At 44.2% G+C, this 19,524-nt stretch overlaps 1 protein-coding gene across 1 annotated transcript in view; it reads left to right on the top strand.

Annotated features, from left to right (window-relative positions):
- The window catches only part of SUSD5 (sushi domain containing 5), a 55,255-nt gene that overhangs the window by 802 nt on the left and 34,929 nt on the right, over positions 1-19,524 (top strand). The window contains exon 2 of the mRNA XM_036431711.2: positions 16,293-16,937. Within this exon, the coding sequence (XP_036287604.2) occupies positions 16,293-16,937 (645 nt within the window). The remainder of the gene's footprint in view (positions 1-16,292; positions 16,938-19,524) is intronic.

The following is a 19,524-nucleotide window of genomic DNA, read 5'->3' as shown; positions in this document are numbered from 1 at the left end:
AGAAGTGACATCATGGAATTAGCAGAGTAGGGAACTCTGCTAATTCCATGGCCCATGTTTCTGGGACAGCTTATAGGTATCAGGGAAAGCAATAAATATGGACCTCATTTTTAAATACTGTGGTCATGCATTTGACCTGTCTGGTGGTTTCCTAAGGGACCAGCACAGAGATTAACCTTTATTTTTGCCCCTGTCAGATTGAAGTGGCATTCTGGGTGGCATTTGATGAAAGCACTTAAAGATATATGGTACTCATGGCTGTCTGGGGCAAGGAATGGAGGATGAGGCAAACAGGCAGATCAAAAAGCCTGCGTATGATGAGGAAGATTCTTGGGGGAATAAGAGCTGTGGAGGGGTCCCGAGCACTCTGGGGAATCTGAAGTATGAGATGCATGCCCACGGCCAGACACATGCTCAGAAAAGACCTGAGAGGATCTGAGATTTACCCCTCTGGCTGATATTTGGATTCCACAATAAACGGGAGGTGCGGGCTAAGGCAGAGTTGTAGTCAGTTTGGCTCAGGGCCAATATGCAAAGACTACAGGAGTTTTTTTCTGTTTCTGTCTCCAGGCATTTAAGAAAATATCTTCCCATCACTAGCTGACTGTTGAGATGACAAACTGAGACTTTAGTGACCACACATGACAATCTTTGCAAAAGCAGTTTGGAAAAGTCACTCGATGGACAACGGCAGCCCTCCAGAATCAACAACAGAGAGCCCTGTGGAGGGAAAGAGAATCTATAGACATAGAAAGCAGATTATCATCCCAAAACACCCCACACCTACTCCCTACCAACTACTATTTTTCATCCTATAGCTTTGGGGGGGGGGGGGGTTGTTTGTTTGTTTGTTTGTTTTTTGTTTTTTATATATTTTATTGATTTTGTACAGAGAGGAAGGGAGAGAGATAGAGAGTTAGAAACATCGATGAGAGAGAGTCATCGATCAGCTGCCTCTTGCACACCCCCTACTGGGGATATGCCCGCAACCAAGGTACATGCCCTTGACCGGAATCGAACCTGGGACCCCTCAGTCCCCAAGCCGATGCTCTATCCACTGAGCCAAACCGGTCTCGGCTAGCTTTGTGTTTTTAAGAATATCATATAAGCCCTAACCGGTTTGGCTCAGTGGATAGTGCGTTGGCCTGTGGACTGAAGGGCCCCAGGTTCGATTCCAGTCGAGGGCATGTACCTTGATTGTGGGCACATCCCCAGTAGAGGGCGTGCAGCAGGCAGCTGATCAATGTTTCTCTTTCATCAATGTTTCTGACTATCCCTCTCCCTTCTTCTCTGTAAAAAAATTAATAAAAAAAAAATATTTTTTTAAATAGTCTGGCCGAAAATGGTTTGGCTCAGTGGTAGAGCGTCGGTCTGCGGACTGAAGGGTCCCAAGTTCGATTCCAGCAAGGGCATGTACATTGGTTGCGGGCACATCCCCGGTAGGGGGTGTGCAGGAGGCAGCTGGTCGATGTTTCTTTCTCATCGACGTTTCTGGCTCTCTAGCTCTCTCCCTTCCTCTCTGTAAAAAAAGCAGTAAAATAAATTTTTTTAAAAATAGATAGTCTGAAGTAGACTACTCCATCTTAGTCAACTTCAGAAGTACTCAGTCTAATCTTAACTGATACTTCTGCCCTAGCTGGTTTGGCCAGTGTACAGAGCATCGGCCCAGAGAGTGCAGGCTCCCGGACTTGGTCAGGAAGGTCATCAATCGATGTGTCTCTCTCTTCTGTATGGAGTATTTTCCTTCTGCCAGAAGAACACCTTTGGTACTTATTTGAATGTGGGTGTGATGTTCTGCAGTTTTTCAACACAAAAAGTTTATTCTTTCACAAAGAATATTTTACTTAGCACAGACTTGTATATTGGCAGTCATTTCATCTCTGTAATTTAAATATATTGTTATTTTTGTCTTTGGATTTTCATTGTTTCTATGGGTAAACATCTGTAGGTTTTGTTCTTTCTCCTTTGAAGGTAATCTCTCTTCTTTTCTTTAGCACTTTAAGTTTGTTTGGGGGAGGGGAGGAGGGCAGGAGAGGAAGATAGGGAGCAGGGAGGCCTTTGAGTTTTAGCAGTTTTACTAGGATGTGCATAAGTATGGCTTGCTTTGCATTTATCCTTCTTGGCTTTGTATGTCTTCTACTATTTATGGCTTGATTTTTTTAAATTAAATTATTATATGTGGCCAAGACTGGTTTGGCTCAATGGATAGAGCTTCGGCTTGGGAACTGAAGGGTCCCAGGTTCAATTCCAGTCAAGAGCATGTACCTTGGTTGCGGTCATATCCCCAGTAGGTGGTGTGCAAGAGGCAGCTGATCGATGACTCTCATCGATGTTTCTAACTCTCTATCTCTCTCCCTTCCTCTCTGTACAAAATTAATAAAATATATATATTTTAAAAATTATTATATGTGTACATATCTTACCATTGCCCTCCCTGGCTTGATATATTTTATTAATCGAGAAAAACTCTCAGCCATAATCTTCAAACTTTTTCTGTATCATTCTTTTTGTTGTTGTTGTTGTTGTTGTTGTTGTTGTTGTTGAGATAGCATATTGAGACATGGGACCTTTACTTAACAGTGTCACACTTCTCACTGGGCATTTTGATTTTTCCATAACATAAAAAAACTATAACCTTGCCCTAGCCCGTTTGGCTCAGTGGATAGAGAATCCACCTACAGACAGAAGGGTCCTGGGTTCCATTCCGGTCAAGGGCACATACCTCAGGTCTGAGATAAAAAATGTGGGTGTTTTGAGTCCGAGTTCTTGTCTTTCGAAAATCGAAGGATGAAGTCCTAGGACAAAAATGATGAATGAACCAAAGATTATTGGGAGGAGCCAGTCCTGGAAAAGGAGCAGCTGGGGTCCCAGGAGCAGGCCAGTGTCCGGAGCTTCCTTTCCATGTTACAGCTCAGGATCCGAGCCAATTAACGTCCTTTAGTCCAAGTGTGGAGGCCCCATGGCCTTCCCCACGTGGTTGCAGAGATGCTCTCCTCTCCGCAGGACCACCGGTATCCAAGGGCGCTGAGCCAGGGGAGAACCTTCTGTCCCATTCTTACTCTCCTTCCCTTCTAGCAATTAAACTACCAAATGTTTGATCGTCACACATTCTCTATGTGTGTAATTTTCCTTTTCCATTTTATATCGTCTTCCTTTGTTTCTTTATGCTTCTTTCAACACACAACTCCAGCTCACTAAATCTCTTTTCAGCGATATTTAATCTGCTATTAAAAATACCCGCTCAGGTTTTCATTTCAGTTTTAATTTTTAGTTGCAGACTTGACTTTTTTGAAATTTTTATAGTTCCTAGTTCTCTGCCAAATTTCACAGGCTCTTATTTTATCTCCCCGAATATAATGAATAGAGTTAAAGTCTGTAACTGCTTTTGTTTTCACTATTTTTTTTCTTCTTTTGGTCTTTAGTGTGCCTGTTTATTTAAAATTGTAGGCCAGATATGTAATTTGTCTACAGAATGAGGTATTCTTCCTCTAGAGAAGTTTTTATTTATTTCTGGTAGGCACTTGACACACTTCAAGCAATATGAGCTGACCTTCAGCCAAATTCAGTGACTAAAATTATTCAAAACTGAGCTGCAATTTCTGCAAGAATCTGCCTTTTCTTGGATAACCTTACTACCACGGAGGTGCATTGAGATCCCAACACAAAGCAAAGGAGCACCCCTTCTCGGCTGAACCACGTCCTTTTCCTGTTTCCTTAGCCTGACTAGGCTATCCAAAGAGTCTTCAGCTTCGCATCCTCTCAACAATCCCTTCTATAATAAGTAAATGATCCCCCAAAAGAAGAGAGGTTTTAATCAATAGGATCTTCTCTCTGAGCTGCTGCCCTTCCATGGGTCCTACCCTAACAATTGTACACTATGTTATTAGCCGCTTGATGTCTTTAAGTAGATGTTATTGGATCTTTTTTTTTTATGGCATTTTTATTTATTTATTTTTTTTAATCAATCTTTATTGTTCATATTATTACAAAGGTTCCTCATTTCTTCCCCCCTCCACCAGGTTCCCACCCCACCCTCTGCCCCCTCCCCATCCCCCATTGTCCTCATCCATAGGTGCACAGTTTATGTTCAGTCTCTTCCTCCCTCCCTTTCCCCGATAGTAAATCCCTTTTCAGATAGTAAATCAGTTACTTAGTATTTTCTCATATCAATAATACCTCCACATGCCCAGTGATACACTTCACACAAAAGATATTTCCAAATAGGTCAACCAGCCTCATCCAGGCCCCACCCAAGGCACTCACAGATCAACACCCAAGTGCTATACTAACTCAACACATCCAGATCTAAGCCTTCATCACTTGATTCAGCAGACCCTCAATGTTATCGGATCTTGTACAGATTTATAAATTGTTCTTATCTTCAGAAAGAGACTTACCTAAATTATTTCACCATTACCAGAAGTGAAATTCCCTTAAACCATTTCTATTTATGTCCTGTAGAGATACAGATATCATTAGCATATATAAATAGGATATAGATATAGGTACTAAATAGTATTGTCTAAGTATATCTTTTTTACATGAACACTATCATAATGTGTATTTAGTAAATTTATTTGTTTTCTTAACAGTGTGTCTTGAACTGCCCTATTCTTGTTTGGATAATACTCACTAAACTCATAATGATGGATATCCCAGGTAGGGTATATGTATGTGTTTGGTTCTATTTGTAGTCAAAGATACTTTGGCTTTTATATAACATCTTGATTTTTTTTTTTTTTTTTTTTGTAAGGTGAATGAATTCATTTTGACTTCTATAGTTAAAATTTTTGAAAAATAAGTAGAGTGATATTGGTGAAAAGGGCATTTTGGAGTAGAAACAGAAGACCTTTGGATAAGAACATCATTTTGCCCAGCAACTTCTTTCGCATTTGGGAGTTATTTTTAACATATTGTGTCTATAGTAGCTTTTCCCCTGCAGCATTTCAAAAGATCCTACTGCTCCATTTCCCCCCAATAGTTTGGTCCATATCACCACCTAATCAATCCATGCGGGTGCCCTCTGTTCACTGGTAGCAGAATATTTTGCTCCAAATACTGAGTCATTTTTTCCATCATTTTTCCCCCCTTTTGCTTCTGTAGGCACACAATGTGCATTTTTGTGGGACCTGGAGAAGCTGAAGTTGAGAATTTGTTTATTTTTTCATGTGAGTGAAGATAAAGTTCCTTCAAAACCAAGTCCAAATAGCTACAGAGCGATCTTTTTATTTGCTCATTGACTCTTACACAGACTATTTGGCAGGGCCCTCTTAAAAGGCAGTAGACGGGAAAATATGCTGTCTTGTAATATAATGAAAAACAGTGGGCTTCTAATTATTCTCCCGAGGTTATGTCTATGCTTTTCAATAAATTAAAGCGAGCTTGGCCACCTTTTTGTGGATTGCATAAAGAGTAAACAGGCACTGAGGCAGCAGATGGCGTGCCTAGCAATCCAAGATGCAGATAATGCAAGTCTTCCCAGAGTAGGGACGGTCTGCCATGGGGTTTAATTGGGCATTAATTTAATGTCTGAGTGTGGGGGCTCCTTGAGGGCTCTATTCCTATACAGTACCTCCCATGTGCTGTGGCTGCTCTCTCTTAACTCAAACCCAGCTCTAGACTTTACTAGTCAACCTCCTCCAACTTGAATGTTCCTTGAGACTGCTGCTCAACTTCTTGTTTGCTCATCAGTTGTTTGTTGAATGAATGAATGTATGTATGAATGAATGAATGAATGAAAGCTAAGCAAGTTGTTCAAGGTCACACTACTACCAAATGGCAGAACCCACTTGTTTCTCTATTCAGCACTCTGATACTCACTGGAAGAAATAGAGAAGAAACACAAAATATATCTCTCCCCTTTTCCCATGACCTATCTGAGTTCAAGTCAATTTTAGTTAAGTGCCTGGAAAATTGTCATGTGTATATTCCTACAGAAGTGTATATACTTTTATAGATGACTTAACCTAATTGTTGACTTGCTAACCCAGCAGTAAGTGGTTTTATCTCCTAATACATAGTATTAAAAAGAGAAAATAGCCTAAACCAGTTTGGCTCAATGGATAGAGTGTCGGCCTGTGGACTGAAGGGTCCCGGGTTCGATTCTGGTCAAGGGCATGTACTGTGGTTGTGGGCACATCCCCGGTAGGGGGTGTGCAGGAGGCAGCTGATCGATATTTCTCTCTCATCGATGTTTCTGTCTATCCCTCTCTCTTCCTCTCTATAAGAAATCAATAAAATACATTAAATAAATAAATAGAGAAAATATTTGCACATAGCTTTATATCTTCAGATGGTGAACTAAGGCTCCAAGTGAATTAAAAAAATATATTTAAAGTATATGAGTTGGTATGTTGAACAAAGAGGATACATGGATTGTGATCAAAGCATAAGAATAGAATTCTTTTGAAAATTATTTGATGGGGATAATCATCCCTATCCTTCAACTCCCAGTGGGTCCATGTTTTTTTTGTGTGTGTGTGTGTTTTTTTAACTTTAAGGTGTGGTCCTACTACCACAAATACAATTTGTTTCAGAAATTGGCACTAGAGAATTCAGCTTTCTAGCCAGAGGATAACTTAGAGATAGTACTAATCTTAAAGAGAAATGCTACAAAAGAATTTTGTAGCTACTGATTAAAGTCAATTTACCAAAGGGAAATGAGCAGCTAGTCTACATATTTAATAACTAAAAGGCCCTTGAGCCATTGGTTTTTATACTGAATTGGCTTCTCTCAGCATCTCTTGCCTAATTCCAGGTTTTGAAAGACCAGGTAGAACTCTAAATGTTTCAACAGATTGAAGGTTGGAGATTGTGTCTCCAGAGGTAATGTACACAAACTTGCCGTATTTCTTTCCTTAGCTTTTCTTCCCACCCTTTCATTTCATACATCCTAAATTATTAGCAGATAAATAACCAAACAAAAAAAAAATAGCCAATAGCAAACCTTAATGCAAAACTAAGTTTCAACAAGTGGACAAGTAAAAAGGAAGTACTGCCAAAGATTTTTCCATTCACAAAATTTCTGGCAAGTAGCAGACAAAATCAAGTATGATTTATTTCAAAGATGAATGATCAGGGGGGAAAAATCTGTAAAATATAAGACAAAAGAAAAGAAATCTGCCGAGACCGGTTTGGCTCAATGGATAGAGCGTCGGCTTGGGGACTGGAGGGACCCGGGTTCGATTTCGGTCAAGGGCATGTGCCTTGGTTGCGGGCATATCCCCGGTGGGGGGTGTGCAGGAGGCAGCTGATCGATGACTCTCTCTCATCGATGTTTCTGGCTCTCTGTCTCTCTCCCTTCCTCTCTGTACAAAATCAATAAAATATATTAAAAAAAAAAAAAGAAAAGAAATCTAACCAATAAAAAGGCAATGAAGACTATATATTGGATATACTCCAAAAAGACTTACTCAAGGAAATAGTAGAAAATTTAAGCAAGAATCACTTCCTACTCCCCAGGAACTGAAATATAATATAAACATATGAATGATAGAAGAACCCAAAGGAGAAATAAGAACTGTAATAGGTAGCAAAGCAACAGGATGAAGTGAGCTGACAACAGTAAAAAACTAGACAAAGTAAGTAAACAAACAAAATTATTGCAGAATTTGGAACTACCTAATAAGCCTGGAGATCAGAATTTAGATAGCAAACATTTAAATCAGTGTTATAAAGGTTATGCTGATGAAAATTGCAAAAACACAAAGGAAAGGGACAAAGAAAATACCTTGAGTAGAAAAACAATAATATGTACTAAAGACAGATATTAGATATATATCATGTAGGTATTAGGTGTTCATTTTAAAAGCATAAAAATGAAGCATTTAAAATATTTAAGGATATAATAGAAAAATCTTTCCTGAAATAAAGAAATATGTGGGGGGGAAAAAGAAATTGGCACTAGACACTTAACTTTTTTAAAAATATATATATTTTATTGATTTTGTACAGAGAGGAAGGGAGAGAGATAGTTAGAAACATCGATGAGAGAGAGTCATCAATCAGCTGCCTCTTGCACACCCCCTACTGGGGATATGCCCGCAACCAAGGTACATGCCCTTGACCAGAATTGAACCCAGATCCCTTCAGTCCCCAAGCCAACGCTCTATCCATTGAGCCAAACCGGTCTCAGCTAGACACTTAACTTTTGAAATACACAACTTTGCTTGGCATTAAGTCACCTCCTCCCCACCTATTTGGGCTCCCTTGTCTCTTGTGGATGCATCTTTGTGTTGGGATCCCTTTCAGCTCTTTTCTCAGTTCTTGGGCAGTTTCCATAAAACACTGTCCTCTTCCTGCTGAAGTTTCATTGCCTTTCCAGATGGCCTTATATGGCAGGACCAAGACAATCCCAGGATAACTCTCTTTCCAGCAGGATTCACATTTGTCCTATGCTCTGACAAATGTTGGGAGCATGGGGCTGGAGACTCCAGCCTGGCCAACAAGAGACATTCTAAACACAGAATGAGGAAAGGGGCCATTGGACCCAAACAGAACAATGGGAGTCTCCTTAGAAGTCATCTCTCTATCACTGGGCTTAACTGAACAGGAAGTGAAGGGTAAAATAATGATTAACCCAACAAGAGGTTGATGATAGACCAAGAGTAGAATCCAGTTTTCTCATGGCCAGGTATATTGAGCCCTTCTATCACGTTGCTTCTCAAACTAATTTTTTTTTTTTAATCCTCACCTGAGGATATTCTTCCATTGATTTTTAGTGAGAGTGGAAGGGATGGGAGAGAGAGAGAAACATTGATGCGAGAGAGATACATTGATTGTTTGCCTCCCACACATACAGGGCTGGGGATCAAGCCTGCAACCAAGGTATGTGCCCCTGACCAGAATCAAACCTGGTACCCTTCAGTCTGCAGGTTGACGCTCAATCCATTGACCCAAAACAACTAGGGCTCAAAGTAAAATTAAAAATATCTATGCCTTGTTACAGTTCAGTAAAAATCGAAATCAACAAATGGGTGAAGATGAGCTCTTTCAAGAGAGAATCTTCATGTTAGACATGACAGAGAAGACAGGAGTTTGCTTCTCTCTCCAGCTGCTGTAAATTAGCCTGCCCTTCACTGGCCACCTACTCTGTGCCACATTCTGAGATAGAAGCTAGATACAGAATAGGACACAGCCCTTGCCCTCACGTGGCTTACAGAGCAATGCAATGTGCTAAGTACCCTGCATGTAGAAATTATTATGGACTTCGTTTTTTCTGTAGAAAGTCTTCTAACTTACAAATTAACTCCAATAACAAAAACCTTGTATATTAGGTAGCACGATCATCTCCATTTTATAGGACACGGAGGCCCAGAGTTGTAAAGGGATGTGTTCATGGTTCCGTAGATATTAAGTTGCAAAAATCAGATGTGAACTCAGTTCTTTTTTTAAAAAATATATTTTATTGATTTTGTACAGAGAGGAAGGGAGAGAGAGAGTTAGAAACATCGATGAGAGAGAGTCATCAATCAGCTGCCCCTTGCACACCCCCTACTGAGGATATGCCTGCAACCAAGATACATGCCCCTGACTCAGGCGTCCTCAAACTTTTTAAAGTGGGGGCCAGATCACGGTCCCTCAGAGAGCTGGAGGGCCGGACTATATGAACTACTAATTCCTACTGTAACACCTCGGCTGCGCTCACTGCCCAAAAAACCTGGCGGGCTGGATCAGACTCCTCTGCGGGCCGCATGTGGCCCGCGGGCCGTAATTTGAAGACCCCTGCGGCCTGACTGGAATCAAACCCAGGACCTTTCAGTCCCCAATTCAACGCTCTATCCATTGAGCCAAACCGGTTTCGGCTAAACCCAGTTCTTGATCCCTTGGCAGAGTTGTCCCTCTTCAGTGGCATTTGCATCTCAATAAGGATCCAAGCCTTCAGTGAAAGCTGCAGATTCAAACTGGAGGAGATGAGACATTTGGGAGATGGAAGCAGTGGGGTCCTGCCATGGTCCACAGAAAAAAACAAGCACAGAAGCTTTCGTGGATAACACCCACCTGGAAATAAGTCGTATCCTGGGGGGTAGACCTGCAGCGCCAGTCCTTGGCTGCCCTGAACTGCCTTCCTGCCAAGTCCAAAGCCTGTCTTTGTGGCCAGAACTTCTGAATTGCTTTCTGAGGCTCATTCCTACTTTTCATTAGATTAGGTGCAAACACTCTGGGTAAACAAAAGTTCCTTACCGTTGGCAGGCCGCTGCTAACTCCTACACCCTGGATGGTTTTCTTTTAGCTAATAATTCAATTGCTAAAAGGGAGAGGGCCTTGGCAGGGACTTGGCTCCAGCTGCAAATCAACTGCAGACCCCAGAGGAACTTGAAAGAACTACCAGCGTCCACAATGGCTCTTCAGTGCAGCCTATGTTTACTCAGGACCCAGCCCACAACCTCCACAGCCCCGAAGGCAGCCTGCAAGTAAATGCTACATTGTGCAGTGATTTTTCAGCTCCGTGGCCTCAGGCTGGTGGCAGATGATTTGTGAGACGGCTTCAGATCCATCAGGTTTGAAATCCTACATTGGCTGGTATAGATTGCTTTTGAGGCTCATTTATTCCTCCTTCCATTCATCGCAGCTTACCGTGTGTGTGCTAGGCACTGTACCAGCTACCAGAGATAGAAAGCACTAAAGGACATGGACGCTGCTCTAAAAAAAAAGATGCTGAGAAGAGATGCATGTGACCCCCTGGGCAAGTTCCTTATTTTACTGAGAGCAATACCATGATCCTTGACATGCTCTCTCTTTGGGGTCCTTTGATGAGTTAAGCCAACAGATGAGGGGTTAATTTATATATATATATATTTTTAAATTGATTTTTTAAAATATATATTTTATTGATTTTTTACAAAGAGGAAGAGAGAGGGATAGAGAGTTAGAAACATGGGTGAGAGAGAATTATCCATCAGCTGCCTCTTGCACACCTCCTACTGGGGTTGTGCCCGCAACCAAGGTACAAGCCCTTGACTGGAATCGAACCTGGGACCTTTCAGTCCGCAGGCCGAGGCTCTATCCACTGAGCCAAACCAGTTTCGGCTATTTTTATTGATTTTTTACAGAGAGGAAGGGAGAGGGAGAGAGAGTTAGAAACATCAATGAGAGAGAAACATCAATCAACTGCCTCTTGCACACCCCCTATTGGGGATATGCCCGCAACCCAGGTACATGCCTTTGACTGGAATCCAACCTGGGACCCCTCAGTCCACAGGCCAACGCTCTATCCATTGAGCCAAACCAGCCAGGCCCAGGGGTTAATTTTTTTTATTAATTCATCAAACATAGGTTGAGAACCTACTATGAACCAGGCACTTGCCAAGAACCCCGAGAAAAAATCATAGAAAAGTCAGGATCTCCATCAACAACATTCAGACTAGAGCGAGAGTCAGATCTGTAGAACAACAGTTCCTAAGATATCTGTTCAGTGAAAGTGCAAAGGGGAGAGAGGAGAGATTGGACCAAATCATAAAGAAGGCCTCACAGAGAAGATGATGCTAGTATCGAGGCAAGAAAGATGAGCAGCTGAAACCAGTTTGGCTTAGTGTGGGCCTGCGGACTGAAGGGTCCCAGGTTTGATTCTGGTCAAGGGCATGTACCTTGGTTGCAGGCACATCCCCAGTAGGGGGTGAGCAGGAGGCAGCTAATCGATGATTCTCTCTCATCGATGTTTCTAACTCTCTATCCCTCTCCTTTCCTCCCTGTAAAAAAAATCAATAAAATATATTAAAAAAAAAAAAAAAAGATGAGCACATGTTTAGCCAGATGGACTATGGGAAGTGGAGTGTCAGCAATACCATGGAAATACCTCCCTCGTTCACTTAGCAGACATCTATTGAGGACCTGTGATGTGCCAGGCACTGAACAATGGTGGAGGTAGACACTGGTGCTACAGTGATGGTAAGACCCTGCTCCTACCCCCTTACGAAGGGATAGACCATAAATAATCATAATGCAGCGCCCTGAGCTGTATAGTCACAAGGCACAAGAGGTTACTGCTGGGTTCTTTCTCACCCCTGGACACAGGTCGTCAGCATAAGAGTCTGCCTTTCTAGAATTTAAACCTAATTTAATGGGAAGAAATGCTTACAGGGTGCCTAACAGGCAGCATGCCGTGAAGGTAAGAGTAGAGACTTTAGCATCATATACAGGGGGGTTCACATCTCACTTTGGCCGTACAAGCTGTGAGACCTTGGGCAATTTGCAGATCTCCACAGAAAAAAGTGCCATTTATTGACAGACCCCGCAGTTCCTAATTGGAGGGGAGACTTTTGGGGGTAAAATTGGAGTTTTGGGGGTGAAATAGGCTTGTTTAGTTAATTTTTAAAAAGATTTTATTGTTTTTTTTTTACACAGAGGAAGGGAGAGGGATAGAGAGTTAAAAACATCAATGAGAGAAACCATTGATCAGTTGCTTCTTTATATATATATATATATATATATATATATATATATATATATATATATATTGTATATATCTATACCTGGTGCACAAAATTCGTGCACGGAGCGGGGCGGGGAGGGGGGGGTCTCCCTCAGCCCAGCCTGCACCCTCTCCAATCTGGGACCCCTAGAGGAGTGTCCAACTGCCCTCTCACAATCCAGGACTGTTGGCCCCCAACTGCTCACCTGCCTGCCTTTCTGATTGCCCCTAACCACTTCTGCCTGCCAGCCTGATCACCCCCTAACAGGCGTCTTCAAACTACGGCCCATGGGCCACATGCGGCCCGCAGAGGAGTCTGATCCGGCCCGCCAGGTTTTTTGGGCAGTGAGCGCAGCCGAGGTGTTACAGTAGGAATTAGTAGTTCATATAGTCCGGCCCTCCAGCTCTCCGAGGGACCGTGATCTGGCCCCCACTTTAAAAAGTTTGAGGATCCCTCCACTCCCATGCCAGCCTGATTGATGTCTTAACTGCTCCCCTGCCAGCCGGTTCTCCAACTTGAATTCCACATTTGAGTGATCACTGGGGGCAGAAATAGAGGGAGAATCAGAAATGGGGGCAGGAATTTGAAATTCAAATTGGTCAGAAATTTTCAGAAACCTTTGAATGGACTTTGGACTCTTCCCAGAATGCTGTGGCTTTGTTATATTAACATTTGTTAAGTAGAGACACAAAAGAATGGAAGGGAAAGCGAAATAGAAGAATTTATTGCTCACAGGTTCGGGGGGGGGGGGGGGGGGGGCGGGGGGGCGGGGTCATGACGGGGTGCAGGCAGAGAGGGCATTCCTGGGTGTTATTTTCTTATTTTAAAATATATTTTATTAATTTTTTACAGAGAGAGGGATAGAGAGTTAGAAACATCGATGAGAGAGAAGCATCAATCAGCTGCCTCTTGCACACCCCCTACTGGGGATGTGCCGGCAACTAAGGTACATGCCCTTGATTGGAATCAAACCTGGGACCTTTCAGTCCGCAGGCCGATGCTCTATCCACTGAGCCAAACTGGTTTCGGCTCTGGGTGTTATTTTCTTCTCCCCTCGTTTCCACCTCTTTGTCTTTCTGCTTTATTTTCTGGGACATATTCTCAATTTTATCTTCCAACTCATCTATTGAGTTTTTTAAAAAAAATTCTGATCTCACATTTCACATTTCAAGATTTATTTTTTTTTACTCTGAATCTTCTTCTTTTTCTTCTTCTTCTTCTTCTTCTTCTTCTTCTTCTTCTTCTTCTCCTCCTCCTCCTCCTCCTCCTCCTCCTCCTCCTCCTCTTACTTCTTTTTGGCTCACCACCTTATTCTGTATTTTTTAATGCAGTATCTTCTCTTTCCTCCGAAGGCAGTGGGGTTATTGTGTTGAAGTTTTCTTGCCCCTGCATCATCGCTGTCTCTTCTAGATTGCTCTTATTTCCTGTTTCTCTAGTTGGGTCTCTATCACATTATAGGTTTTCTTCACATAACTGGTTATTGTCTGCACTTCAGTGACACCTACTTCACAAGGAGCCATTTGAGTCATGGCATATCTCCACTGTCTATTTAGACGGTTGCACAACTCACCTGGTATTTCTAGGCATTCATGCCTCAGAAATCCGTAGACTACAGATTGGTCTGCCACAAGCAACCCTGGACAACCAGGTATGAACTTCTAAAAGCATTCCAAGGATTAGTCTCCTGTTGGCAAATACCATTCGTTTGTGTGCTAGAAGTTCTGTCATTCACATGTTTAAAAAGGGATTTGACTGATCACCTTTCTTTCTTTCCTGGTTGTGTCGCCTAAGTAATAAAGAGAATGAATTATGAACCTATTGCTTAACCCATTACTTCACGGTGTATACAGTACGCTGGGAACTCTCATATTAAAAGAGCAAGAGCTCTATGGGGTTGGTATTATGATCCCCATTTAACAAACAAGGCTGTGAGGCTCAGCTCTTAAATTGTTTCCCCCGAGGTCCTGACACCTGGTAAAATGAGAAGGGACTCGGATGGCTAAGCTCAAGAGCTCCTCCCCATTGTGCTCCCACTGATAAGGTCTGCTAGCCAGACAACAGACAACCCTTCTTAGCATGGGGACCAGGCACAGTGTGTGTGTGTGTGTGTGTGTGTGTGTGTGTGTGTGTGTGTGTGTATTTTGTTTTCTGAGCAAAAGGGCTCCAGTTCCCCACTATCCTGAGGAATTGCTCCAACAAGACAATCACATCCTCCCACAGAAACCAGAGTTCACCTGACCTTCTTATTACTGCAAAGCCTATATTTTATAGCTCCTAGCTGGTCCCTCTGTTCCCAAGTGCAACCCCTGCATGGCAGGCAGAGTCCTCCTCCCCTAGGCTCTGAGTGTGAGTGGCTATTAAACTGCCATTGGTCTCATCTCTCCAGTGTTAGGTGACATGTATTCAGGCATCCTCACAACCCTTGGGAGTGAAAATAAGAAAATTAGAGAAGGCCCAGCCAGGTGTAGCTCAGTGGTTGAGCATCAACCCGGGAACCAAAAGGTCACAGGTTCTATTCCCAGCCAGGGCATATGCTTGGGTTGCAGGCTTGATCCCCAGTGGGGGGTGTGCAGGAGGCAGCCAATCGGTGATTCCCTCTCATCGTTGATGTTTCTATCTCTCCCTCTCCCTTCCTCTCTGAAATCAATAAAAATAGATTAAAAAAGAAAAGAAAATCAGAGAAGGATGCCAGGAGACGCAGCATGTGAAAAGGAGACAGCCGGCACAGCTCCCTGGGTGAGCAGCTCTTGCAGCTGCCTTCCGGCCCCTCCCCTCCATTCTCAGCACTAACCAGGCTTTAAAAGGGCCCCTGCAGCCCAGACTCAGAAGTTCCATCCCACAGGTCACCAGCTGGCTGCTGGAGGAGAAGCATGGAAGTAAATTCATTTATGCTCCTGTGCGAATGATTGCCAGGCCTCACCGCGTTCAACACTCTATAGAGTGTTTGTATTTTTTAAAACAAATTTTTATTTTACAAAGGATTGAATCACTGGCACTAGCCTTGTGGTTGACATTTGGGGAGGAAGGAGGAGAGCAGTCAGCTTTCTGTACACTTCAAACATTAGGTGGGTTGAAAAGGACAGCTGCCGTAAATCAGATGTGGGTTCGAATCTCCCTTCCAATGTCTGTGTCCTCCATCATTCTCATGTGGACAATCAGCTGCTCCTTTTAGCTCCCATCCCTTGTTCGGTCTGTCTTATGTAGGTGGGAACACTTGTGGGGCGGATTACAGCCCCACTGGAGTCTAGCACTGAGGTGGGCACCTGTGGGCACTCGGCAGGTATTTGTACAAACGGTTGCTTGCCACTCAGTGTCCCAGTTATAACAGCACCGATCTCGATCACTCCACCTGGGAAGAATGCATCCCTTCGCCCCACGGTGCTGATGCTTGGAGTGGGGCGGGGAGATGGAAGATGGAGTCCATTCCTGGCAGAATTCAGCAGGACACTTGTTTAGAGTGGAGTTTCCCAGCCCAGACAGAAAGAACCCAACTTCGCCCCCTCCCCCTTCTAGGTCAAGCAGCCCTGGTGAGGGATGTGGCGTGAAGGTGCCAGCCCCACCCGCATTCCTGGTGTTTGGGGGAGGGGGGAAGGGGGTTGGGGTGGGGGTGGGGGGGAGAAATGTTATCTGGTACCTGGAAAGGTCAGAAAGAAGAAAGCGTCCCGAGGATGTCCTTATGGGAGCGACTCTCAAGCTATGCTTTTAGCGAAGAGTCTCGTCATTCCGTGCGTCTCGCTCCTTAGGGCGAGGTTGGCAAGCCTGATTCTTCTTTTTCATAAAAACCTCCCTCCCTCCCCTCCAGGACGCCGCGGGCTGGGAAGTCAGCGGGCAGAGGACCGAGTGAGGCATCCCTTTCCTAACGGTCCTAACGGTCCTCGGGAGGAGCTCGGCCTCTGGGACCGCCTCACCCTCCCGTCGAGGGTCCCCCCTGCCGGGCGACTCTGCTGTGCCCGCCCGCCCTCCCGCGCCCTCCGCCCGGCGGCGGCGCCCTGGGAGCGAGCTGTCCGGCGCAGCCCCTTTTGGCATCGAGGCCTCCAGGTGCCCAGCACGGAGGCGGAGCCCGGCTACAGCCGCCTCCCCGGCGCCACGGACAGGACCCCCGGGAGCTCGTGGCCCCAACCCTGAGGCTCCGGCGGCGGCGTCCCCAGCCTCCCGGGCTGTCCGCTCCTCCCTCCCTCTCCGCGCGCCGGGCGCGAAGCCGGAGACCCACGAGCAGAGCGCAGCGCAGCGCAGAGCCGAGTGGCGCTCGCCGGGCGGGGCCCAGGCAGCCCGGAGCGCAGGCAGCCCCGACCCCAGGCAGCCCCGACCCCAGGCAGCCCGGAGCGCAGGCAGCCCCGACCCCAGGCAGCCCGGAGCGCAGGCAGCCCCGACCCCAGGCAGCCCGGAGCGCAGGCAGCCCCGATCGCAGCGCCCGCACCCCCTTGGCCGCCCGGACCATGGCCGCCCCGGGCCCCGGCCCCCTCGCCCAGCTCTGGACCGCGGCGCTGCTCCTGCTGTGTCTGCAGCCCCTCTCCGGGAGGGCGGACGGTGAGTGTCCAGGAGGCGGCGGGGTCCGGGGTGGCGCGTGGGGTTTGGGAAAGCAAAGCTCGCTGCGGGTGCCCATCCGGCCCGAGCCCGGAAAACCTTAAGCCTGGGAGAGAGCGAGGTGAGCGGCGGTCCTGCGACCCTGCGTCCTCTCCCGTCCAAACGCCTCCCTTTAGCCCCCCAATCCTTCCATCACACCCCGGGCAAAGCCCAAGCATTGGTCCTGCAGTCCCACCGCCGTGAGCTTTCCCACGATCTGCAGGGAAGGGCTTTCACATGGAATCACGTCTGGAGTGCCCTAGACCCTCCTCTCGAGGCGGGTGGAATTAGCTGGGTCCGGGAAGAACTGGAAGATGAGTGGGCATCGACGAGGCAGAGGGGAGAGCAGAGTGGCCTGGGGTGGAGGGAACAGCATGTGCAAAGTCCCTGTGCTGCGAGCGGCAGGGGAAATGGGATAAAGGATGGAGCGGCCGGACCCAGACTGAGCGGTGAGGATGTCCTTGAACGTGAGGCTCCCTATAAGTAAGGACCAGATTATTGCCGGGTCCTGAAAATTGGCCCACCTTTTCTTGTTCGTTTTCTGAACTGAATTCAGCTTTCAGGAGTTCCCTTAAGTAGGCAGGACCACAGCCTTATATATTAGTTCAGTTTCAAAAGTGAATTCAACCGTATTTTTAATTTTGGAACAAAACCCCATTGATTTGGTGCAGGAGGGTCCGAAAGAAAAGGGTTTCCAGAAACCCAAACTTGAGACAAACCAGACTGATGCAGGAGAAGAGTCCTTGGCTTACTGAGGATGTGTTGTAGGTGTTTAAATGTCATCGGTGTTTAGCAAACAGTGGTGCGTGAAACTAGATGACAAAAAGAAGCATGGGGTTTAGGGAAGAAAGAAAGCGAGAAAAACCTCCGGGTATTTTCGTAGAGTTTTTGGTGCTCTTGGTCCAAGTGCCAACTTGACGAACTCTTTGCTCACAATTGAGAATGAATGTCTTTTTTTCTCCATGTCCTCAGAGAAAGGGTTAGGAAACATTTTTAACTTCAAAGGCTCCTGGTGATCACTGTCAATGTTTAATTGAGATATAATTCATGTAACACTTATCGTTTTAAAAGGTACATTTCAGTGGTTTTCAGTATATTCATTAGGTTGTGCAGCTGTCACCACTATTTAATTACTAAAAATTAATTTCATTGAAAAAAAAACCATATCTACTAGCAGTCAATCCTTTGTTAATTCTTGTATTTTTTTTTTCCTTTTGCCTGACATTGAGTCGTGAAAATTAAGCTGATTTTAAAGAATGCAAGTGGAATAAATTGGAGCTAATGTTAACTTTTGAACAGTGTATGCTATTGTACCAACTTTAATTCCTTTTAAAGAAATATTTCTGCAATCTACAAGGCGTAAAGAGTTTCACCCCATTATAACTGCTTAAGTGCAATGCTAGATGGATATGGATCAATGCTTTGTGTCTGTCTGTCTGGACGTGGGTCACAGAAAATGGAAGGCAGAGGTATCATTGGACAGGAGACAATAAGAACAGCACCCAAGCACGCTTCCTTGTCACCACTTGCCGTTTTTCCTTCTCCCCTCTTCCCTAGTGGAAGGTTACAGGTATACTCGCTTTCAATTAACTCCATTTGCTGAGCTCCAACTTTTATAGTAGAGCCATTGACGAATTATAACCCATATTATGAAAGGATTCTTTTCTTTACTAAATATATGCCTAACTACCACCACTTCCCATATTTAATTTGTGTTCAACAGTAATGAAAGGAGGATGAAGAAATGTTCTTCTAAACTGTGATGCATTACAGACCTTCAAAGAGAGAACTGGGCTTATCAAAAAGCTCTATAGACTTATTAAGAAATAAGTCAATGAGATCATTTCAAATGAAAGACATTTAATTTGTATATGCATCTGATATATAAAAGACTTGCCACTGTACTTTTAAAATACTTTTGAAACTGAAAAATCTTCCTATGATCTGAATGCAAATGACTATATTTGGGAAATGGTTACAGAAAAAGATTCATAGTTCAACAGGTAGTTTATGGAGTATCTACTATATGCTAAGTACTGTCCTTGCTGTTGAGGATAGAATGGTGAGGAGAAGCAGGTTCTTACTATCAGGGAACATCAAATCCAATGGAAGAGAGAGGCATGAAGCAAAAAATTATATGAATGAAATGTGACATTGTGATTTTTTAAAGGTTTTTAAGTATAATATTATTATCAAAACTGTATTAACATAGTATATCACAAAAGTTGTAGGAAATATTAAAAATCTGCAAATAACAGGATTACTTCTATTATATTCTAGAATATTTTTCCCCCTTTGGGTCTATTTTTGTTCATCAGTTTATGCTGTTCATTATATTCCACAAATGAGTGAGAGCATATGATATTTATCTTTCTCCGACTTGCTTATTTTGCTTAGCATGATGCTTTTAAAGTCTATTTTGCTGGATATGAGTATTGCTACTCCAGCTTTTTTTTTCTTCTTCTTTTCTATTTGCATAGAAAAACTTTTTCCATTCCTTCACTTTCATCCTGTGTGAGTCTTTTGTTTTGAGGTGGGTCTCTTGTAGACA

The sequence above is a fragment of the Pipistrellus kuhlii genome, unplaced genomic scaffold (assembly GCF_014108245.1).
Source record: "Pipistrellus kuhlii isolate mPipKuh1 unplaced genomic scaffold, mPipKuh1.p scaffold_m20_p_11, whole genome shotgun sequence".
In the NCBI taxonomy this organism is placed as follows: domain Eukaryota; kingdom Metazoa; phylum Chordata; class Mammalia; order Chiroptera; family Vespertilionidae; genus Pipistrellus; species Pipistrellus kuhlii.
The sequence above is the reverse complement of the archived record's forward strand: the minus strand, read 5'-3'. Positions and strand labels throughout refer to the sequence as shown.